We start from the raw sequence: 23,914 nt of genomic DNA on the forward strand, positions 1-23,914 counted from the left end.
TTCCTCCCCCACAACAGATACCCTGTGAGGGCTGGAGAGGGCTCCCACAGCAGCTGCCCTTTCAAGGACAGAGTCTCAGAGCGGCTCACAATCTCCTTTCCCTTCCTCCCCCACAACAGACACCCTGTGAGGTGGGTGGGGCTGAGAGGGCTCCCACAGCAGCTGCCCTTTCAAGGACAGAGTCTCAGAGCGGCTCACAATCTCCTTTCCCTTCCTCCCCCACAACAGACACCCTGTGAGGTGGGTGGGGCTGAGAGGGCTCTCACAGCAGCTGCCCTTTCAAGGACAGAGTCTCAGAGCGGCTCACAATCTCCTTTCCCTTCCTCCCCCACAACAGACACCCTGTGAGGTGGGTGGGGCTGAGAGGGCTCCCACAGCAGCTGCCCTTTCAAGGACAGAGTCTCAGAGCGGCTCACAATCTCCTTTCCCTTCCTTCCCCACAACAGACACCCTGTGAGGTGGGTGGGGCTGAGAGGGCTCTCACAGCAGCTGCCCTTTCAAGGACAGAGTCTCAGAGCGGCTCACAATCTCCTTTCCCTTCCTCCCCCACAACAGACACCCTGTGAGGTGGGTGGGGCTGAGAGGGCTCCCACAGCAGCTGCCCTTTCAAGGACAGAGTCTCAGAGCGGCTCACAATCTCCTTTCCCTTCCTCCCCCACAACAGACACCCTGTGAGGTGGGTGGGGCTGAGAGGGCTCTCACAGCAGCTGCCCTTTCAAGGACAGAGTCTCAGAACGGCCTACAATCTCCTTTCCCTTCCTCCCCCACAACAGACACCCTGTGAGGTGGGTGGGGCTGAGAGGGCTCTCACAGCAGCTGCCCTTTCAAGGACAGAGTCTCAGAGCGGCTCACAATCTCCTTTCCCTTCCTCCCCCACAACAGACACCCTGTGAGGTGGGTGGGGCTGAGAGGACTCTCACAGCAGCTGCCCTTTCCAGGACAACCTCTGCCAGAGCTATGGCTGACCCAAGGCCATTCCAGCAGCTGCAAGTGAAGGAGTGGGGAATCAAACCCGGCTCTCCCAGATAAGAGTCCGCACACTTCACCACTACACCAAACTGTCTCTCCACATTTAAACCACTGCCGGGGATGGTAATGGGTGCTAGAAGAGGAGGGGAACTCTTGAAACGGATCAGCCGCAAACGTTAGATTGGATTGGTGGCGTTTTCAAAAAATTGTTTGAAATAGACGGAGTTTGGAGGGTTGTTTTTTTTTTTTTAAAGGTTTCAACTTAAAAAAAAAAAATAGGGTTGCCAAGTCCAATTCAAGAAATATCTGGGAATTTTGGGGTTGGCGTCAGGCGACATTGGGGTGGAGCCAGGAGCAAGGGTGTGACAAGCATAATTGAACTCCAAAGGGAGTTCCGGCCATCACATTTAAAGGGACCACACACCTTTTAAACGCCTTTCCTCCACTGGAAATAATGAAGGATAGGGGCACCTTCTTTTGGGAGCCCCTGGTCCAATCCTTTTGAAACTTGGAGGGTATTTTGGGGAGAGGTACTAGATGCTATGCTGAAAATTTGGTGCCTCTGTCTCAAAAAACAGGCCCTCCCCACCCCCCTACCCCCGATTTCCGCGAATCAATTTTCCATTATACCCTATGGGAATCAGTCTTCATAGTGAAGAATGGACTGTACAGCAGACATTTCCCACCCACCCCACTTTCTGATGACCCTGAAGCGAGGGGAGGGCCTCCAATCCAGGGGATCCCCTGCCCCCACCCTGTTAAAAAGCAAAATTAGAGTATGAACACTAATGAAAACAGCAACAAATGAAGGGTGTAGCTTGGTCACCATTGCTGAGCTGATGCAGCGTGAGTTCCTTGGGGCAAAAACAGGAGAATGGGGTAGAGTTGCCAACCTCCAGATGGGACCTGGAGATCTCCTGAAGCTATGATTTCTCTCCCAAACTGCAGAAGAGAATGGTGGCTTTGAAAAGTGGTGGACTTGGTGGGTTGATACCCCAGTCAGGTCCTTCCACTCCTCAGACCCCGCCCCCCCCCCCAAATCCTCAGGTGTTTCTCACTCCAGAGTTGGCACCCCTAGAATGGGTCACCTCTAGAGATTTTGGGGCAACAAGATCTACAAGTCATGATTACATGTTTCACAAATTAGTGGGAAGCAGAGTTTTCTGGGCCTTTGGGAAGGAGAATGAGGCGCTATTCCAGTGTAGTGCTGAACGAGAGACAAAATGCATAGAAGGAAAAGAAATTGGGCCTAATTTGCTCTAAGACCTCTTTTCCCACTAGATAAAGCAGGAATAATTTGGAAAGCCTGAGGCAAATTGAGAACCCCTATGAAATCTGCTTGTGAAAGTAAGGCTTTAAAATATTGCAACCCTTTACAGAAATGCTAGTAACTATGTAAAGACTTGCAGTTAGTCATTAGGTTATTGCAGTTCCTGTAGAGACCCACGTGCCTTGGATCTTCTCACTTGCTTCAGATTCCTTCATTTTCTGTATCATGTAAAAATCTGGTCGGTATGTAAAACACACTTGGCAACCCTAACAGTGCATGATAAAGCAAACATCAGCATTATTTCAGAGTTTTCCTCAAAATCACCCTCTAATATTGAGACGTGTGAGGCAATCCTCCCTGTGGGCCTTACCTGGCCTGCCCAGGGCTTCAATCAGGTCTGCGGCAATTTCCTCCTCGCCCTCTTGAAGCTCCGAGGCTGCCGAAGTTCCCCGCTCCTTCTGCCTTGTCTTTGCCTGCTTCAGCTGGAAGCTCTTCTGGGAAAGAAGATGCAGAATGGATTTTCCATTAAGGTCTCTGCACCCAGATAGACTGGTCTATCTGTGCCCAGAGACCTTAATGGAAAATCCATTCCAAGTTTTTCTTGCAACTTTGTGCTGCAGTGTATTTCAGTGGAGTGGAGGTCAAGTGGTTTCACTTTTGCAGCATTTATGGCCAGTTGAAACTTCTTGCAAATAAAGAGTTGATGCTTTGAGCCAGCTTGTCCCTGCTGAATGCAGCTGAAAACTGGTGTTTGGTAGTACTCTAACCTGGGAACCCACAGCCAAAGGGGGATATTACCCTGAAGAACCATTGTCAATCTGATTAGACCTGGGAGTAGATAGTCCGTCTGAATCCTTTATAAAGATTATATCTCCACCACCTGGCATTACATTTTATGACACGCATGGCTTGGCCCCACGAAGTCCCATTTCTGTCAAATCCGGCCCTCATATCAAATGAGTTTGATGCCTCTCCTTGCAAATCTTTCAGTGAGCCAATGTTTGAGAGAGAGCAGCTTTCAGTGTTCAGCCATTTCATGGTTTCCTACACATTTTATACTTTTTAGTTTCTGCTGTGATCCTTGTGCTTTTTCCTGACGTTTTAGTTTAAAGGTTGCATTGCGAAATCCTACGATTCCCACAGCTTTCTATTTTAAACAAAATATTGCAAGACTTTTCCGCATGTTTGTATTTTAAGTTAAAAAATAATATCTTTATCTGCATGCTTTAGAAAGATTTTATCTCCGCTACCTGGCATTGCATTCAATGATACGCATGGTTCAGCCCCACAAAGTCTCATTTGTGTCAAATCCGGCTCTCATAACAAATGAGTTCGACGCCTCTGCTTGTAAATCTTTCGGCGAGTCAATGTTCAAGGGAGAGAAATTTCAGGTTCCCATTCGGTGGAGAAAGGAAAAGCTACTCGAGAAGCCAACGTTTCATCGGTTCAACCCATCGCTTGATAGCACAGTAGTATCCTTGGGGTCTGATCTGCCAGCTGGAATATCAGGAGACCAGACCATCTAAATTGTTTCCAAATCGAGTAGCAACTTCGCTTTTTTGTGTTTATGTATGCTTTCTTTCTTTTCTTTTTTTTAAATGCATTTCTCCCTCTCTCTTTTCCCAGTATCCAGCGTGCCGCTGTGGTTATTTTGGAAAATTACTACAGAGATTTTGCGGTCTACAATCCAACACTGGTCACAGCTTCCAAAGCCCGTGCCACAAAACACATGGCTGGTCTGAAGGTCTACAATGTTGACGGTAGGTCAAGGGTGGGATAAAGGGGAGGGGGTGTGTACTTGTGAATATTGCCTTCTCCTTTGAAGGGAGCCCTCCATTTCCAGGATAAAAGTATTCTTCTGGTGCAGCCTGGGTTGAGTTTCTTGCTGCTAGATGATCACTTAGGGTGCCAAAGGGTGGGAGGAAGGGCTGCCAGTTTAGGGTTGCCAGCCTCCAGGTGAGTACAAAGGAAAAGACCATGACCTAATAATGAAATTACAATTTATATGTTATTTCCAAGAGGAAAGGCAGGGAGATAAATGTTTCAGTAAATAAATAAATGTTCATAAATGTTCACACTCCAGAAGGCAGCCAGAATGCAGGGCATAGAAGAGGAAATCCCCTACAGACCCTTTCCTGATAACAGATTGTGTGCTTTTAGCAGGGGTGGGGGGGAATCCAGCAGTTAAAAGCGCAGGATTCTTCATAAAGAAGGGGTGTGATACTGCAGACTGGAAGGGGGGGAGGTACCTATGCGGAGCCTTGCGGAATGCTGATCAGGTGGAAAGGTGGCATAAAAATATTTTAAATAAAATAAAATAAATGAGTTCATTCAAATCCCATTTAGGAAGCTTTAAAAATACACGTGATCACAGCAGTTGCCAGGGCTTTTTTTTTTTTGTAGAAAAAGCTCAGCAGGAACTCACTTGCATATTAGGCCACACCCCCTGACACCAAGCCAGCCGGAACTGCTTTCCTGTGCATTCCTGCTCAAAAAAAAGCCCTGGTACAGATCTAATATTGCTTTCTGCTCTCACCCCCCCCCCCATTAAGTCGCCTTGATTGCAAAAGCAAACATTGGAGATGCCCACGTTGTCTCCACATCCAGAGCTTTCTTCATCTAAGCTTGGAGTGACACACGCTCCGTTTCTACATCTGTGTCGTGTCTGAGGCAGCTCGTGGGGGTGTGTGTGGGGGGGAGAGATTTAAGCCTCTTTGAACTACAGAGGGCCTCAGCTCTTCCCTCGTGTCCCCATGGCCAGACTCCTCTGTAGCCCACCCCCCCCACCCCCGCCCATGTCTCATGGGCTTCAACTCTTTTGCCTCTGCTGCTTGAGGGCTCTGTCCAAAAGACTTCCTACCTGATCCTTCCCTTGTATTTCAGGAGTCGGCCTGCAAAAGCAAACGTATAGGGAAAATTGTTCATCTGCTGTAAAAAAAAAAAATGCATCTAGCCTAGGACAATGTGCACTGCAAGTTTTATGCAACTTTTGTCTAGCTTGCACTAAATTGCTCCGGATCCAGAGGGAGTAAGCATCTGAATCCCAGTAACAAGAGGAAAGGCCTTGGCCCCTATGGCCCTGTTATTGGCCCTCCGGAGGCTGGCCACTGCATGAGACAGGAAGGTGGACTAGATGGACCACTGGTCTGATCCAGCAGGGTTCTTCTGTTCTTATCAGGGAAAGGTCTTGGTCTCTATGCCCTGTTGTTGACTGTCCAGAGGAACTGGTAGGCCACTGCATGAGACAGGAAGGTGGACTAGATGGACCATTGGTCTGATCCAGCAGGGTTCTTCTGTTCTTATCAGAGAAAGGGCTTGGTCTCTATGCCCTGTTGTTGGCCGTCCAGAGGAACTGGTAGGCCGCTTCATGAGACAGGATGGTGGACTAGATGGACCATTGGTCTGATCCACAGGGTTCTTCTGTTCTCATCAGGGAAAGGCCTTGGTCTCTATGCCCTGTTGTTGGCCGTCCAGAGGAACTGGTAGACCACTGCATGAGACAGGATGGTGGACTAGATGGATCATTGGTCTGATCCAGCAGGGTTCTTCTGTTCTTATCAGGGAAAGGTCTTGGTCTCTATGCCCTGTTGTTGGCCGTCCAGAGGAACTGGTAGGCCACTGCATGAGACAGGATGGTGGACTAGATGGACCATTGGTCTGATCCAGCAGGGTTCTTCTGTTCTTATCAGGGAAAGGGCTTGGTCTCTATGCCCTGTTGTTGGCCGTCCAGAGGAACTGGTAGGCCGCTTCATGAGACAGGATGGTGGACTAGATGGACCATTGGTCTGATCCAGCAGGGTTCTTCTGTTCTTATCAGAGAAAGGCCTTGGTCTCTATGCCCTGTTGTTGGCCGTCCAGAGGAACTGGTAGGCCACTGCATGAGACAGGAAGGTGGACTAGATGGACCATTGGTCTGATCCAGCAGGGTTCTTCTGTTCTCATCAGGGAAAGGGCTTGGTCTCTATGCCCTGTTGTTGGCCGTCCAGAGGAACTGGTAGGCCACTGCGTGAGACAGGAAGGTGGACTAGATGGACCATTGGTCTGATCCAGCAGGGTTCTTCTGTTCTTATCAGGGAAAGGGCTTGGTCTCTATGCCCTGTTGTTGGCCGTCCAGAGGAACTGGTAGGCCACTGCATGAGACAGGATGGTGGACTAGATGGACCATTGGTCTGATCCAGCAGGGTTCTTCTGTTCTTATCAGGGAAAGGGCTTGGTCTCTATGCCCTGTTGTTGGCCGTCCAGAGGAACTGGTAGGCCACTGCATGAGACAGGATGGTGGACTAGATGGACCATTGGTTTGATCCAGCAGGGTTCTTCTGTTCTTATCAGGGAAAGGGCTTGGTCTCTATGCCCTGTTGTTGGCCGTCCAGAGGAACTGGTAGGCCGCTTCATGAGACAGGATGGTGGACTAGATGGACCATTGGTCTGATCCAGCAGGGTTCTTCTGTTCTTATCAGGGAAAGGCCTTGGTCTCTATGCGCTGTTGTTGGCCGTCCAGAGGAACTGGTAGGCCACTGCATGAGACAGGAAGGTGGACTAGATGGACCATTGGTCTGATCCAGCAGGGTTCTTCTGTTCTTATCAGGGAAAGGGCTTGGTCTCTATGCCCTGTTGTTGGCCGTCCAGAGGAACTGTTAGGCCACTGCATGAGACAGGAAGGTGGACTAGATGGACCATTGGTCTGATCCAGCAGGGTTCTTCTGTTCTTATCAGGGAAAGGGCTTGGTCTCTATGCCCTGTTGTTGGCCGTCCAGAGGAACTGGTAGGCCACTGCATGAGACAGGATGGTGGACTAGATGGACCATTGGTCTGATCCAGCAGGATTCTTCTGTTCTTATCAGGGAAAGGGCTTGGTCTCTATGCCCTGTTGTTGGCCGTCCAGAGGAACTGGTAGGCCACTGCATGAGACAGGATGGTGGACTAGATGGACCATTGGTCTGATCCAGCAGGGTTCTTCTGTTCTTATCAGGGAAAGGGCTTGGTCTCTATGCCCTGTTGTTGGCCGTCCAGAGGAACTGGTAGGCCACTGCATGAGACAGGAAGGTGGACTAGATGGACCATTGGTCTGATCCAGCAGGTTCTTCTGTTCTTATCAGGGAAAGGGCTTGGTCTCTATGCCCTTTTGTTGACTGTCCAGAGGAACTGGTAGGCCACTGCATGAGACAGGAAGGTGGACTAGATGGACCATTGGTCTGATCCAGCAGGTTTCTTCTGTTCTCATCAGGGAAAGGCCTTGGTCTCTATGCCCTGTTGTTGGCCGTCAAGAGGAACTGGTAGTCCACTGCATGAGACAGGAAGGTAGACTAGATGGACCATTGGTCTGATCCAGCAGGGTTCTTCTGTTCTTATCAGGGAAAGGCCTTGGTCTCTATGCCCTGTTGTTGGCCGTCCAGAGGAACTGGTAGGCCACTGCATGAGACAGGAAGGTGGACTAGATGGACCATTGGTCTGATCCACAGGGTTCTTCTGTTCTTATCAGGGAAAAGTCTTGGTCTCTATGCCCTGTTGTTGGCCGTCCAGAGGAACTGGTAGGCCACTGCATGAGACAGGAAGGTGGACTAGATGGACCATTGGTCTGATCCAGCAGGTTCTTCTGTTCTCATCAGGGAAAGGCCTTGGTCTCTATGCCCTGTTGTTGACTGTCCAGAGGAACTGGTAGGCCACTGCATGAGACAGGAAGGTGGACTAGATGGACCATTGGTCTGATCCACAGGGTTCTTCTGTACTTATCAGGGAAAGGTCTTGGTCTCTATGCCCTATTGTTGGCCGTCCAGAGGAACTGGTAGGCTGCTGCATGAGACAGGATGGTGGACTAGATGGACCATTGGTCTGATCCAGCAGGGTTCTTCTGTTCTTATCAGGGAAAGGCCTTCGTCTCTATGCCCTGTTGTTGACTGTCCAGAGGAACTGGTAGGCCACTGCATGAGACAGGAAGGTGGACTAGATGGACCATTGGTCTGATCCAGCAGGGTTCTTCTGATCTCATCAGGGAGAGGCCTTGGTCTCTATGCCCTGTTGTTGACTGTCTAGAGGAACTGGTAGGCCACTGCATGAGACAGGAAGGTGGACTAGATGGACTGATCGAACAGGGCTCTTCTTATGTTTTTAAATTCTAGTCTCCAAATGTTGATATTCTGGTGCTTGGCTCCAGAGGCCCTGTTCTTAATGATCAGCTTCCAGGTTGCAAAGGGGTGGGAGAAAAGACGCCTTGACCTAGCTTTATCTTGTTAGATCTCAGAAGCTAAACAGGGTCGACTCTGTTGGAGTCCAGTAGTGCCTTTAAGACCAAGGAAATTTTATTGAGAATGTAAGCTTTCGTGGGAGACCACCAAAGAAATCCATGGTTACTATGTAGAGGCAGACATTTGCAAACCATTTCTTGACAACTCTCGCCTTGGACACCCAAAGGGTCGCTGAAATTTTGGCAGCAAAAAATTTGGCAGCAAAAAAAAGGGGCGCAGAGGAGTTTGCACAATTGTGAAATCATACGTTTGTCATGTGGGCAAATGCTCTGAATGCTGGAGAGGGAATGCACGGCATTCTTCGCAAATCAGTCGTGTCAGAGCTTGCTGTGATAGAGGAACTATAGAACGTGGGACATTTCCCAACGTCCTGGGCCTGGCCGGCCTCCAGGTCCCTGCTGAGAATGGCCTGCTGAAGGTCTCTGTGAAGTTGGCTGGCGTGGCTGAGTGTTGGGACTAGTTATGACAAACCCAGATAGTTTGCTTTGCACCTGGAGGGTGCCGAGGGCACCGAGAATGTTGACTTTTGCTCGAGGAACATTCCTGCAGAGTCACTGTGGATTTTTCATCCTGGTGTAATATTTTCCAGAGCATTCCTTTGGGGAAGAAATATGTGGCCTGAGAAATTACTCGGACTGTAGAATGAGCCCCATACTTCTTGGGCTCAGGTCCGATTCCAGACTCCACGTGCATAAAGATCCAAGTCCACTTTATTTATATTTTACTTCCCTTATACACTTCCTTTCTCCCCCAAGGGCACATAAAGTGGCTTTTGTCATCCTTCTGTCTTCCATTTTTTCCCTCACAACAACATCCCTGTGTGGTAGGGTAGGAGGAGTATGCGTGAGCAGCCCCAGGTCACCCATAAGAACATAAGAGAAGCCATGTTGGATCAGGCCAGTGGCCCATCCAGTCCAACACTCTGAGTCACATAAGAACATAAGAGAAGCCATGTTGGATCGGTTCAATGGCCCATCCAGTCCAGCACTCTGAGTCACATAAGAACATAAGAGAAGCCATGTTGGATTAGGCCAATGGCCCATCCAGTCCAACACTCTGTGTCACAGAAGAACATAAGAGAAGCCATGTTGGATCAGGCCAGTGGCCCATCCAGTCCAACACTCTGAGTCACATAAGAACATAAGAGAAGCCATGTTGGATCGGGTCAATGGCCCATCCAGTCCAGCACTCTGAGTCACATAAGAACATAAGAGAAGCCATGTTGCATCAGGCCAATGGCCCATCCAGCCCAACACTCTGTGTCACATAAGAACATAAGAGAAGCCATGTTGGATTAGGCCAATGGCCCATCCAGTCCAACACTCTGTGTCACAGAAGAACATAAGAGAAGCCCTGTTGGATCAGGCCAGTGGCCCATCCAGTCCAACACTCTGTGTCACATAAGAACATAAGAGAAGCCATGTTGGATCAGGCCAATGGCCCTTCCAGTCCAACACTCTGTGTCACACAGTGGCCAACCCCCCCCCCCCCCAAGTGCCATCAGAAGATTCAGAAGTGGGGCTAGAAGCCTTTCCACTTTGTCCCCCCCCCCCCCAAGCACCAAGAATACAGAGCATCACTGCCCCAGACAGTTCCAACAATACGTTGTGGCTAATAGCCACTGACGGACCTCTGCTCCATGTTTATATCCAATCTCCTCTTGAAGCTGGCTATGCTTGTAGCCACCGCCACCTCTTGTGGCAGTGAATTCCACGTGTTAATCCCCCTTTGGGTGAAGAAGTACTTCCTTTTATCCGTTCTAACCCGACTGCTCAGCAATTTCATCGAATGCCCACGAGTTCTTGTATCGTGAGAAAGGGAGAAAAGTACCGGTACTTCTTTCTCTACTTTCTCCATCCCATGCATAATCTTGTATACCCTAACCCAGCAAGCTTCCATGGCAGAGTGGGGATTTGAACTTGGGTCTCCCAAATCCTATTTCAACACTCTAGCCCAGGGGTGTCAAACATGTGGCCCAAGGGCCAAATCAAGCCCCTGGAGGGCTCCTATCAGGCCCACAAGCAAGTCTGCTTCCTTCTCCCTCTCTCTTGCTTCCTTCAGTACTAATCTTTTAAGCATATTTTATTTATAGTTTTTTTATAGTTTGTCTGTATTCTTTATAAAGTTACCTGGCATTACATTTTATGACACACATGGCCCGGCCCGATAAGGTCTCATTTGTGTCAGATCCGGCCCTCATAACAAATGAGTTTGACACCCTTGCTCTAATCACTACACCACTCTTAAACTGGATGGATATTTGTCTCCTTCTTCAGTACTGGTGTCTGTTTTAAAGGCCTTCTCCTATGAACAGTTCCAACGTGGTGCTTTTCCTTCATGAAAGGATAAACAGGAGGGAAAGTCTGCTGAAGAATCCATGTGGATTTTGCACCCCGCCATACTGGTTTTCTCCCAAATATGTGTCAAAGTGAAGAAGAAGAAGATATTGGATTTATATCCCGCTCTCCACTCCGAAGATTCTCAGAGCAGCTCACAATCTCCTTTACCTTCCCCGCCCCCCACAACAGACACCCTGTGAGGTAGATGAAGATATTGGATTTATATCCCGCTCTCCACTCCAAAGAGTCTCAGAGCGGCTCACAATCCCCTTTCCCTACCTCCCCCACAACAGACACCCTGTGAGGTGGGCAGGGCTGGAGAGGGCTCTCACAGCAGCTGCCCTTTCAAGGACAGAGTCTCAGAGCGGCCTACAATCTCCTTTACCTTCCTCCCCACAACAGACACCCTGTGAGGTGGGTGGGTCTGAGAGGGCTCTCACAGCAGCTGCCCTTTCAAGGACAGAGTCTCAGAGCGGCCTACAATCTCCTTTCCCTTCCTCCCCCACAACAGACACCCTGTGAGGTGGGTGGGGCTGAGAGGGCTCTCACAGCAGCTGCCCTTTCAAGGACAGAGTCTCAGAGCGGCCTACAATCTCCTTTCCCTTCCTCCCCCACAACAGGCACCCTGTGAGGTGGGTGGGGCTGGAAAGGGCTCTCACAGCAGCTGCCCTTTCAAGGACAACCTCTGCCAGAACTATGGCTGATCCAAGGCCATCCCAGCAGCTGCAAGTGGAGGAGTGGGGAATCAAACCTGACTCTCCCAGATAAAAGTCTGCACACTTAACCACTACACCAAATTGGCTCTCCAAAGGTGGGGAAGAAGTATTATGCTGATTACAAACCTGGACTGATTTCTTCAGGGGGACAGGGAGGAAGGGTGTGTGCCCCCTGAGGGTTTAGCTCAGAGACTCAGGACATCTTCTGGGGAGGGACTGGAACTCAGTGCTTGAATATAGTATATTTTGCACAGAGGAAATGCTGCGTTCCATCCTTGGCGATTTCAACTAAGAATTGGAACTGGGATTATAGCCCTGGGGATTGGCACCAGTTTGGGTCAGGAGGCCTGATTTGGTGGAGCAACTCAGTGCAGGGCACCTTTCCGTGGTCTGCTTTTGTGGGAGAGGCATTCAAATATGCTCTTGTGATTGGGAACTTTATGTTGTTGTTGGTGGCGCTGCTTTGGTTTTGTCATTGTCTCATGTCTCTTGATGTCATTTTCTGTCTTGTCTCCCCCCCACCGCCCCTTGACTCCCCCTCCCTTGTTTTTCTTACCTTTTCCCATCGTGCTTCTTCTTTGTCTCGTTGCTGACTTGCCCCCCGTGTCTCAGCTGCCCTTGTGGCCAAACTGAAAATGTATTTTGCAGAGGGTAAGTAACCTCTTCCACCTGTGTGCTCCCCCCCTATACCCCGCACCTTTTTTAGATGTGCTCGCCCAATGTCCTTTTGTGGAGCTCTTCCCTATAACACTGTTGAATTATTATTTCTACGCCTGTGAGTCGCAAGGGGTTTATGAGGCGGTTTCCTGTCTTCCTTCAGCTTCCCTCTCCGAAAGGGGCTCTTGTGTGGGATGGGGGTTTCCTTTTTTCTGAGAGAAGGGGCATCTGGGAGTGAGTGTCCAGGGTCTGTGGTTAACTGGCAAGTCAGCCAGCCCTGAGGGCTTGTTCACATGGAACACGTTCCTTTGCTTATCCGTCTTTCTGTCCGCTTCTTCCTGAAGGGCCCGATAACAACGCAGCCGGTCAGTCCCGGGCTATGATAGCTGCCGCTGCTCACCGCCGAGATTCCAGTCACAACGAGCTGTACTATGAAGAAGCCGACCATGAGCGCAGAGTCCGAAAACGCCGAGCGAGGTCAGGATTGGCTGCAGGTCAAGCCAGGATAGCCTGTCTTTTTTTTTTTCCACAATCTGAAGTTGCGGGGAGGGGGGAAGGGTGGATCACCTCTTCGTGACCAGACTGGCGGACCTCCTCTTTCTGAAAGTTATTTTTTCCCACCTTTTTTTGCGGGGTGACGTGATAGAGGTTGACAAGATTCTCCATGGGATGGAGAAAGTAGAGAAAGAAGTCCTTTTCTCCCTTTCTCACATTACAGGAATTCGTGGGCATTCGATGAAATTGCTGTGCAGCCAGTTTGGCGCCCCCACCCTTTTGGCACCCTGGCGAGCCGGCGCTGAGCGTGGGGAAGCCTCAGCTGCTCTCCCTGAACTGCTCTGAGAGAGTTATGACTGACCCAAGGCTCACTCCAGCAGGTGCATGTGGAGGAGTGGGGAATCAGATAAGAGTCTGTGCACAAAAAGGGCCCCTCCCGTAGCCCACCCAGAGTCCTGCCCTCCTGATGAAGGGATGTAAGAGGGAGAAAAGCAGGGGAGGGGAAAAGATGACTCAGTGACCCAGGGCCGGCACATGGGAGTAGGCCAAATAGGCGGCCACGTAGGGCACCGCTTGGCCTAAGGGTGCCATGAGGCGTCCCTCTCCCTACACCCCGCGGCCATGCCGCTGCTGTCCTAACTTTGCCGAGATCTCCCGAGGTTTGGGAGGCCTGCAGCAAAGGGGGGGGGGCGTGGCAGGGCAGCGAGCATGCTCTAAGTGCGCCCGCTGCCCTTCTGGACTTTGTTGGGGTCTCCCAAGGCTCAGGAGGCCTTGGCAAAGTCATGTGTGTGTAACAGTGATGTCATTGCATGCCCCGCTAGTAAGAATGAGTGGTCTTAATGACCTAGAAGTTAGCTTCTAAGAGAAAAAGACAGTGTAGCCAGAAAGTTGGGAATCTGGTATAGCAGATTTGAAGGTTTGCTAAAGGTGGAACTGGAAAACGGTGGGTGGTGGAAAAGTATCAGGGAGGCTGGAATGAAAAGAAAGTGCACTTAATGCCGTCTGGAGCGTTTCAGGTTTCTCTGTACTCAAGAGCAGGGTTTCCCAAAATTTTTGCCTGTAGCCTGGTTATTTTTACTCTTTTCCTTCGTGGCCCACTAAAATTTGGGGGTGGAGCCAGGAGACTTTGGGGGTGGAGCCAGGAGACAGGAAATGATGTACAAACAAGCCTAAAACTCTTGCAATATTTTGTTTAGGAATGGTAGGATAATGGTGGGATTTTGCAATGCAATTTTAAAAATAAAAAGTAAAAAAAAAGCACAAGGATCACACAGCAGAAAACTAAAAACATAAAATGCTCTCATCCTGGGAAAACATGAAATAGCAGGGCATTTCAAGCTTCTCCCCCACCACCAGGACTACTCAGATTAGCAGTGGCAAGGAAGGAAGGAAAAAGAGAGAGAGACAGGGGGAAAGTCTGATGAAAGAAAGAAAGACATGGAATGGCAGTGCTGAGAAAACATGAAATGGCAGGGCATCTCCCCCTCCTCCCCCAGGTCTACTCAGATTAGCAATGACAAGGAAGGAAGGAAGGAAGGAAGGAAGGAAGGAAGGAAGGAAGGAAGGAAGGAAGGAAGGAAGGAGACAAGGGAAAAGTCTGAAAGAAAGAGAGAAGGAAGGAAAAAAGGAAAGAAAGAAAGAAAGAAAGAAAGAAAGAAAGAAAGAAAGAAAGAAAGAAAGAAAGAAAGAAAGTAAATGAGATGGCAGTGCTGGGAAAGCATGAAATGGCAGGGCATCCCCCCCCTCTACTCAGATTAGCAATGGGAAGGAAGGAAGCAAGCAAGCAAGGAAGCAGAAGAGAAAAGACTGACAGAAAGAGAGAGAGAGAGAGGATGGGGGGAAAAAGAAAGAATGAATGAAAGGGAGGGAGGGGGAAAGAGTTGGAAACAAATAGAGGGGAAAAGAAAGAGAAAGGAAATAGGAAGGAAAGAAAAGGGAGGGGAAAAGTGAAAGAAAGGAGGGACAAAAGGAAGAAAGAGAAAAGAAAGGAAAAGAAAAACAAAAAAAACAGGATGGGAGCAACTCACCTTTAAAACTGCTGATTCTCGCTGCGCAGGAATCGCTTCTCCCTCTCTTTTCCACCGCTGGTAAATTTCAGGCGTCATAAAGCTCCCCCCCCCTCCGCAGCGAGGAAAATGGCGCTGAACTAACTCAGCACTGGGGCAGATCGCCAGCACTTCGAAGGGACCGCGCCTGGAATGGGCGCACAGCTAATCCCTCCCCCCCACTTCCTGGATGGGAAGGAAGTGTGTGGGAGGGAATAGCCGTGCGCTCGTTCCAGGCACAGTCCCTTTGAAGTGCTGGTGGCCTAGCTCAGTGCCATTTTCCTCACCGAGGGGGGGAGGGGGAGCTTTACAATGCCTGAAATTTACCAGCGGTGGAGAAGGGAGGGAGAAGGAGGTGGGGGGGTGACGTCGCAGGGGGTTGTGACTCCGCGGGGGGGGGGGGCGGCCAGGGGACGGTTGGTCCCAGGGCCCAGCAGTGAGCCCTGCAAGGCCCGGTGCCAGGTCCCGACCCTGCAATTGGGAAACGCCGCTCAAGAGGAATGAGTAGCCACTCTCTAATATGAATTATTTGCTTAAGGCTAAACCTACGTAGCTACGTTCTGTCTGTAGTATTTCAACAGCCTCCTGACAAATAAGCGTGTTAACCCTTTTGTAGGAGTAAATAAACACATACCTGTTTTTTGTTTTTGTTTTTAATAATCCTGTCACTTGTGAGTCAGATTCTAACACGTTGAAATCTATATAAACTATAATACCTGTCTGGGTCCGAGAGAACATGCAATAAAGGTGTGGCCCTGACATCGATCAATCAGTGCTGAGGTAAAAATGAAAGGCTTTGCACTCCCAATAACAAAACTAGGGCAGTTTTAAAAATGAGTGTGTTTGGGGCACAAGGCAAGGTGAAAGGACTGGGAAGGAAACGGAAGTCCAGCTTCCCTTCCTGTGGAGAGGGAATGACCAAAACGTCGCATCTCTGTGTTCAGGGTGGTGAGAACCAGAGAGGATTGTGAGGAACTTCAAAGGGATCTGTTGAGGCTGGGTGAGTGGACGTCAACGTGGCAGATGAGGTTCAATGTGGCCAAGTGCAAAGTAATGCACATTGGGGCCAAGAATCCCAGCTGCAAATACAAGTTGATGGGGTGTGAACTGGCAGAGACTGCCCAAGAGAGAGATCTTGGGGTCGTGGTAGATAACTCACTGAAAATGTCAAGACAGTGTGCGATTGCTCGCGAAGCACTGGGTTTGCGGAGGGGGCGGGTGCTTCCTCCGTGCCTGTTTGCCTGGCTCCAGCTCTGATGCTTAAAGCAAGCGCCGGGATCGGAGGGCGGAGGGAGCGATCCTGGCGCTTGTGTAAGCGTCAGAGCTGGAGCCAGGCAGACAGGCACGGAGGAAGCACGCTGCCCCCTCCGCAGCCGGCGCTCGCGAAGCGCTGGGTTTGCGGTGGGGGCAGCGTGGAGTGATCCCAGCACTTGCTGGAAGAAGCAGGAGCCAGGCAGGCAGGCGTGGGGGAAGCGCCGGGATCAGAGGCGGAGGCAGCGGATCGCCCCCACCCTGGAGGAAGGTACCTTCGCCCCATAAGACGCACACACTTTCCCCCCCCACTTTTTTTTGGGGGGGGGAAGTGCATCTTATGGTCCGAAAAATACGGTATGTTCTTCTGTGACACAGAGTGTTGGACTGGATGGGCCATTGGCCTGATCCAACATGGCTTCTCTTATGTTCTTCTGTGACACAGAGTGTTGGACTGGATGGGCCATTGGCCTGATCCAACAGGGCTTCTCTTATGTGACACAGAGTGTTGGACTGGATGGGCCATTGGCCTGATCCAACAGGGCTTCTCTTATGTTCTTCTGTGACACAGAGTGTTGGACTGAATGGACCATTGGCCTGATCCAACAGGGCTTCTTTTATATTCTTATGTGACACAGAGTGTTGGACTGGATGGGCCATTGACCTGATCCAACATGGCTTCTCTTATGTTCTTCTGTGACACAGAGTGTTGGACTGGAGGGGCCATTGGCCTGATCCAACAGGGCTTCTCTTATGTTCTTATGTGACACAGAGTGTTGGACTGGAGGGGCCATTGGCCTGATCCAACATGGCTTCTCTTATGTTCTTCTGTGACACAGAGTGTTGGACTGGATGGGCCACTGGCCTGATCCAACATGGCTTCTCTTATGTTCTTCTGTGACACAGAGTGTTGGACTGGATGGGCCACTGGCCTGATCCAACAGGGCTTCTCTTATGTTCTTATGTGACACAGAGTGTTGGACTGGATGGGCCATTGGCCTGATCCAACATGGCTTCTCTTATGTGACACAGAGTGTTGGACTGGATGGGCCATTGGCCTGAGCCAACATGGCTTCTCTTATGTTCTTATGATTCCTATTGCCACCTCCCTGCCAGGAGATATAGCTGTGTGTTTTGTGGCCAGCTTAAAACTGGACCAGCCCTGCTTTGTCCTAGACTCACAGGCCCCCGTCCATCCCCAACATAAACTCTGGGCCACATAGCAAGCCACAGTGTCGGGGTCTGCCTCGACTATTACGCCTCAGGAGGGCTGCCGTTTCTTAAGGACTCAAACCTGTCGGGAGAATGATTCTGTTGAGAGGCCTGACGGCTGCTTGTCTGTCACAGGAAGACCTTTTTTAAAAAACTTGTTTTTTAAAAAAAAAAGTCCTCGCGCCCCTGCACGCCAGCCACGGTGCCAGCCACTTAAGGCGGCTCAGAGTCTGAGCCTTTTCTGTCATGACTCCTGGCTCTGTGGAAGAGGTTCCCTCCCTGTTGGCCATGGCTTTGGCAGGCATCTGAACGACAGGCATCTTTTAAAGGAGAAGGAGGGGTGAGATTTGGGGGGGGTCTGCTGTTTCATCTTTGGTCTCACCTGCAGGGCCAGACCTACGTATTTTTTGAGTGGGGGCAAAACCAAAAAAAATGGCGCCCCCACTCAAAAACCAGGAGGGAGCTGCAGGCAATCTGGGGGGGTGGGACGCCACAGGGCTGCCTTTGCCACCTCTCCACCAATTGGCCAATCTTCCTCTCCCCCCTCCCACCCCAGGGGGGCCCACGGCATCCAGGGCCAGTGCCCCCTCTGCCCCCCTAGATCCAGCCTTATTCACCTGAGGATTCTTTTGACTCTTACTGCAAGCCACCTTGAATGAAGAGAAAAGACAGGATAGAAATGTTTTAACAAATTAATACGTAAGTAGTTGGGTGTCTGTTGAAGGGACAGGAGCAGCTGGGGGATCTGGAGGGTGGAGTTAGTGCAGGTGGATCAGCTGAAGGCTTAGTGCAGCCGGAAGGAGTGTGTGTGTGTGTGGGGGGGGGGGGGTAGATCCCATTCTCTAAGCCCAGTGCAGCTGGCCACAGGCCGGCATTTCTCAAAAGATGACATCACTGTAATCAGCTTTCTGCTTAGGGTATTTTTGATCCCCCCCCACCCCCGTTGTCCCCTTCTGGACTCGGGCTGACATGTTACCCAAGGGGCAGCACCAGAGAGGCAGACGGAAGGCCTCCAGCGCATGCGCCGGATTGCGTGGGAGGGCGCGGTTGGCAGGGCTTCGGAGTCGAGGGCTACCAATCCCCAGGTGGGGCAGGAAATAAAGGTTACCACGAACCCCCGCAAGAACCAGCCTCAAAATCAATCCGATCCAAACGCTACTCATAACACTTAGTAAATCTACGCATTTTCATTGGATCAACCCAAAAATTGTAAGAGAAAGATAAGGAACATATGCCCACACCCACCGTCACCTAGAAACAAATTAATGTCCAAATTATATCAACAGCTGGTTGCAGGTGAAGATTCAAACAGTAAACCCTTTCACGTGGAGCACTGCTCCGAAAAAGTTCAAGTCGAGCTTCGCAAAGTCTTCCGACGCGGCAGTACTTCGTCCGCGGTTCGCTATTATAATAATAATAATACTTTTTATTTTATTTTATTTATTGCTTCTACGAGCTTTCAAAAAGAATGATTGACTCCAATTTCAATGCTGCCACTTACACCAACATCCATTAGGTATGGTTAATTAAGGAAATTCAATGCCGCGCTCCACGTGAAAGACTTTACCATTTGAATCTTCACCGGCACCCAGCTGTTGATATAATTTGGACATTAATTTGTTTCTAGGTGACTGTGGGTGTGGGCGTATGTTCCTTATCGTTGTCTTACAATTTTTGGGTTGATCCAATGAAAATGTGTAGATTTGCCAAGGGCGTTTTCGCACTCACCTTAATCAGCAGCGACCCCCTCTTCACCGCGCAGGATCTGCGCGGATTTCGCACTAATTGCCGCGGAGCACCCGGAAGAGCCGGAAATTCCCGGCGCTTTTGCGGCGCAAACGGAAACCGCAAAAAACCAGTTTCCGTTTGCGCCGCAAAAGCGCCGGGACTTTCCGGCTCTTCCGAGTGCTCCGCGGCAATTAGTGCGAAATCCGCGCAGATCCTGCACGGTGAAGAGGGGCGTCGCTGCTGATTAAGGTGAGTGCGAAAACGCCCTAAGTGTTATGAGTAGCGTTTGGATCGGATTGATTTTGAGGCTGGTTCTTGTGGGGGTTCGTGGTAACCTTTATTTCCTGCTCCAGTATCCGCATTGCTCTTTGTTGGTTTGCTCAATCCCCAGGTGGGGGCAGGGGATCCCCCAGTTTGGAGGCCCTCCCCCCACTTCAGGGTTATCAGAAATTATTCCCTATGGAGACCAATTCCCATAGGGTATAGTGGAAAATTGGTCTGCAGGTATCCGGGGCTCAAGGGAGGCTGTTTTTTGAGGTAGAGGCACCAAATATTCAGCATAGCATCCAGCGCCTCTCCTCAAAAGAACTTCCAAGTTTCAAAAAGATTGGACCAGGGGGTCCTGTTCTGTGAGCCCCCAAAGGAGGTGCCCCTATCCTTCATTATTTCCAATGGAGGGAAGGCGCACAGTTCCTTTAAACACTCCCTTTGGAGTTCAGTTATACTTTCCACAACTTTGCTTCTGGCTCCACCCCACTGTCTTCCAGCTCCACCCCAAAGTCTCCTGGCTCCACCCCCAAAGCCCCCAGATATTTCTTGAATTAGACTCGACAACCCTATCTGAGTCCCACACACCACAGGCAGTGTGCTGGGTGGAGGGCAAAGCGGGAAGCAGGGGGGGGGGCTCCACTCTTTCCCTGCTGCCTCTGCTCATTTTGGGATGAGCTGCTGACGTCCCACCTCCAGCCAACCGGGCCTGAGAGAAATGGGCCACCCGCTTCAATGAGGGACCCTGCACTGTTTTAGTTTTGTTGTGGCCTCCGGGGCTTCTCTGTTGGTGCACGGGTCGCTTCCAGCCCCTTCCCCCTGCAGAGAACGTAGAGGTGCCACCCTCAGCATAATGCAGCGTGGAAAGAGTTTTCTGTTACTGCCCTGCTCTTCCTTTGTAAAACCAGATGTCCTTTCCCCCCTTCCCCCTATCCCGCCAGTTCTGGCTGCTCTTTGCAACCTTCGCTTGCTTGTGCTTGGGAATGGTTTGTTTGCTCAGCTGCGTGAACGCAGAGGTGCTTCCCCAAAGGTTCTGCGTAGGGAATGAAGGAGAGTGTGGAATGCCACCCAGTTGTGCAAACCCACTTGTGGGGCAAGCCAAAAGGGGCCTTTCTGCATGGCGGCTTAAAGTCTCCCCCCCCCCCACTCCCCAGAGGAGTTGTGTCAATTTGCTTGCTAGAGTTGCCAGCTCCAGGTTGGGAAATTCCTGGAGATTTTGGGGGTGGGGCCTGAGGAGGATGGGCTTTGGGGAAGGTAGGAGCCTCAACAGGGCATAATGCCATAGACTCCACCTTCCAGGGCCCCCATCGTCTCCAGGATCTGTCATCTGGCAATTACTTGCAATTCTGGGAGGTCTTCAGGCTTGCAATTCTGGAGGTTGGCCAACCAAGCATTGCTTATGGCTGCCAACCTCCAGGTGGGGCCTGGAGATCTGGAATTGCACCTGATTTCCAGGGTGCAGAGATCAGTTCCCCTGGAGAAAATGGAAGCTTTGTAGCGTGGATGGTCTCTCTGGCATTATATCTCGCTGAAGTCCTTCTCCTCAACATTAGGAAGAACTTCCTGACCATTAGAGCGGTTCCTCAGTGGAACAGGCTTCGTCGGGAGGTGGTGGTTTCGAAACAGAGGCTGGATGGCCATCTGACAGCAATGAAGATCCTGTGGATTTAGGGGGAGGGGTTTGTGGGTTTCTTGCATTGTGCAGAGGGTTGGACTAGATGACCCTGGAGGTCCCTTCCAACTCTAGGATTCAGTGAGTCCTCCAGGCCCTCCCCAAGGCTCCACCCTCAAATTTCTAGGAATTTCCCAACCTGGAGTTGGCACCCCTAATAGTGTTCCCCGCAAGCTCTTTCAGTATCTCCACTTTTATCAGTTGGAATCCTTTACATTCTTGTAAACCCAGCTGTCCTTCCTCCCCCTCCCCTCCCTTCCTGAGAGCACCAGGCCCCGCTTCAGGCTCCGTTCCCACATTCTTGGGTGATTTCCCTCTCCCCCTTCAGGGATGGCAAACGGAGGCCGAGATTGCTTGCACCTCATGGTGCTCCAAAGGCTTCTCTTGCCCCTCCCTGAGGAATGCTTCTGTGTTTGTAGTCACACCTTGGCTCTCTGAGGAGTTAAGCTCACTTAAAGCCCATTTCAAGCCGCCCGGCTTGGGCGTGCCAAGCTCTGCTTTCAGCTGGGTTTAAGGACAGGCAGCCGTAAAGGAGAGAGCTGACTGCCCCCCCTCCAGCTGCCCAGCACCCCCCTCCACTACCCCCCCCCCCTCCTACACACATTCAGCTTGAGGCTTGCAGGCTGCTTGCCACCAAAGAAAGCCTGTGCCAAAAGCAAAGCAGTGAGTCGCTCCAGATTGTCCTGTATTTGCCTGTGTAAATACAGAAAGCCTACTGCCTTATGTTGGACTGCCAGCTCCAGGATGGGACATTCCTAGCGATTTGGGGGTGGGGTTAATGGAGGGGGGGATGTAATGCCATGGAGTCTTCCCTTCAAGGGTGCCGTTTTCTCCAGGGGATCTGATCTTTGTGATCTGGAGATCCCGCAATTCCAGGAGATCTCCAGGCCCCACCTGGAGGTTGACAACCCTATGAGACTTTTGTGGTTTCCCTTCCCCCCTCCACGCATAGAAAGGGTTTTGCATGTCTAGCTGGCAGCAAGAGATGTATTTAGGAGGCGTCTTCAGGAATCCAGTCCTTCCCTGTAGATACAATGCACAGAAGAAGAACTGCAGATTTATACCCCGCCCTTCTCTCTGAATCAGAGACTCAGAGCGGCTTACAATCTCCTATACCTTCTCCCCCCACAACACCCTGTGAGGTGGGTGGGGCTGAGAGGGCTCTCACAGAAGCTGCCCTTTCAAGGACAGAGTCTCAGAATGGCCTACAATCTTTTCTCCCTTCCTCCCCAACAACAGACACCCTGTGAGGTGGGTGGGGCTGGAGAGGGCTCTCACAGCAGCTGCCCTTTCAAGGACAGAGTCTCAGAACGGCCTACAATCTCCTTTCCCTTCCTCCCCGACAACAGGCACCCTGTGAGGTGGGTGGGGCTGGAGAGGGCTCTCACAGCAGCTGCCCTTTCAAGGACAACCTCTATGAGAGCTCTGGCTGACCAGAGGCCCGTTCCAGCAAGTGGAGGAGTGGGGAATCAACCCCGGTTCTCCCAGATAAGAGTCCGCGCACTTCACCACTACACCAAACTGGCTCTCCCAAACAGGGAAGACCAGTTGGGGAATCATCTACCCTTCTCTGTCCCCACACTTTTCGGATGGGCTTTGCTGTCAGTCTTAAAGTGCTTCTCGGTGTGGGAATCCCAGGCTGTGAAGTTATTGTGTGCACTGCAAATCTCATGTGGAAGCTGCACAATGCACCTGATCAGTGTTCGGTCCTGAGCACATGACCTGACTCACAGATGTGAGGCGGAGGTTGGTTCCCAGTTCCTTATTCACATTTCCTATTTCCTTATTTGCGAGTCCAGCCGCAAATACTGAGGCTAATATAAAAGCTCTGCACTCAAAAGGTTTGGACCGCCATATATCATACACCTGTGCACTCAGGGGACTCTGCTAGACAGTTTGGTGTAGTGGTTAAGTGTGCGGACTCTTATCTGGGAAAACTGGGTTTGATTCCCCACTCCTCCACTTGCAGCTGCTGGAATGGCCTTGGGTCAGCCATAGCTCTGGCAGAGGTTGTCCTTGAAAGGGCAGACGCTTATCTGGGAGAACCGGGTTTGATTCCCCACTCCTCCACTTGCACCTGCTGGAATGGCCTTGGGTCAGCCATAGCTCTAATAGAGAGCCAGTTTGGTGTAGTGGTTAAGTGCGTGGACTCTTATCTGGGAGAACCGGGTTTGATTCCCCACTCCTCAACTTGCAGCTGCTGGAATGGCCTTGGGTCAGCCATAGCTCTAATAGAGAGCCAGTTTGGTGTGTTGGTTAAGTGTGCGGACTCTTATCTGGAAGAACTAGGTTTGATTCCCCACTCCTCAACTTGCAGCTGCCGCAATGGCCTTGGGTCAGCCATAGCTCTGTTAGAGCCAGTTTGGTGTAGTGGTTAAGTGTGCAGACTCTTATCTTGGAGAACCGGGTTTGATTCCCCACTCCTCCACTTGCACCTGCTGGAATGGCCTTGGGTTAGCCATAGCTCTGGCAGAGGTTGTCCTTGAAAGGGCAGTTGCTGTGAGAGCCCTCTCAGCCCCACCCACCTCACAGGGTGTCTGTTGTGGGGGGAGAAGATATGGGAGATTGTAAGCCGCTCTGAGTCTCTGATTCAGAGAGAAGGGCGGGGTATAAATCTGCAATTCTTCTTCTTCTTCTTCTTCTTCTTCTTCTTCTTCTTCTTCTTCTTCTTCTTCTTCTTCTTCTTCTTCTTCTTCTTCTTCTTCTTCTTCTTCTTCTCCAATAGAGCCAGTTTGGTGTAGTGGTTAAGTGTGCGGACTCTTATCTGGAAGAACCAGGTTTGATTCCCCACTCCTCAACTTGCAGCTGCTGGAATGGCCTTGGGTCAGCCATAGCTCTCCTAGGAGTTGTCCTTGAAAGGGCAGATTCTGGAAGAGCCCTCTCAGCCCCACCCACCTCACAGGGTGTCTGTTGTGGGGGAAGAAGGTAAAGGAGATTGTAAGCTGCTCTGAGATCCAGGGTATAGGGTGGGATATAAATCCAATATCATCTTCTTCAAGTAGAGCTATGCTGTTTCCTGGTCCAAAGCCCAGTTCTTCTGCTAGCTGCTCC

General features: G+C 50.7%; 1 protein-coding gene across 2 annotated transcripts in view; it reads left to right on the top strand.

Annotated features, from left to right (window-relative positions):
• VANGL1 (VANGL planar cell polarity protein 1) overlaps window positions 1–23,914 on the top strand; it is a 69,094-nt gene that overhangs the window by 39,481 nt on the left and 5,699 nt on the right. For both annotated transcript variants that reach the window (XM_060236789.1, XM_060236788.1), the window contains exons 4-5: window positions 3,866–3,999; window positions 12,538–12,670. In XM_060236789.1, coding sequence (XP_060092772.1) covers window positions 3,866–3,999; window positions 12,538–12,670 — 267 coding nt within the window. The remainder of the gene's footprint in view (window positions 1–3,865; window positions 4,000–12,537; window positions 12,671–23,914) is intronic.

This window comes from Heteronotia binoei, chromosome 4 (assembly GCF_032191835.1).
Source record: "Heteronotia binoei isolate CCM8104 ecotype False Entrance Well chromosome 4, APGP_CSIRO_Hbin_v1, whole genome shotgun sequence".
NCBI classification, from domain to species: domain Eukaryota; kingdom Metazoa; phylum Chordata; class Lepidosauria; order Squamata; family Gekkonidae; genus Heteronotia; species Heteronotia binoei.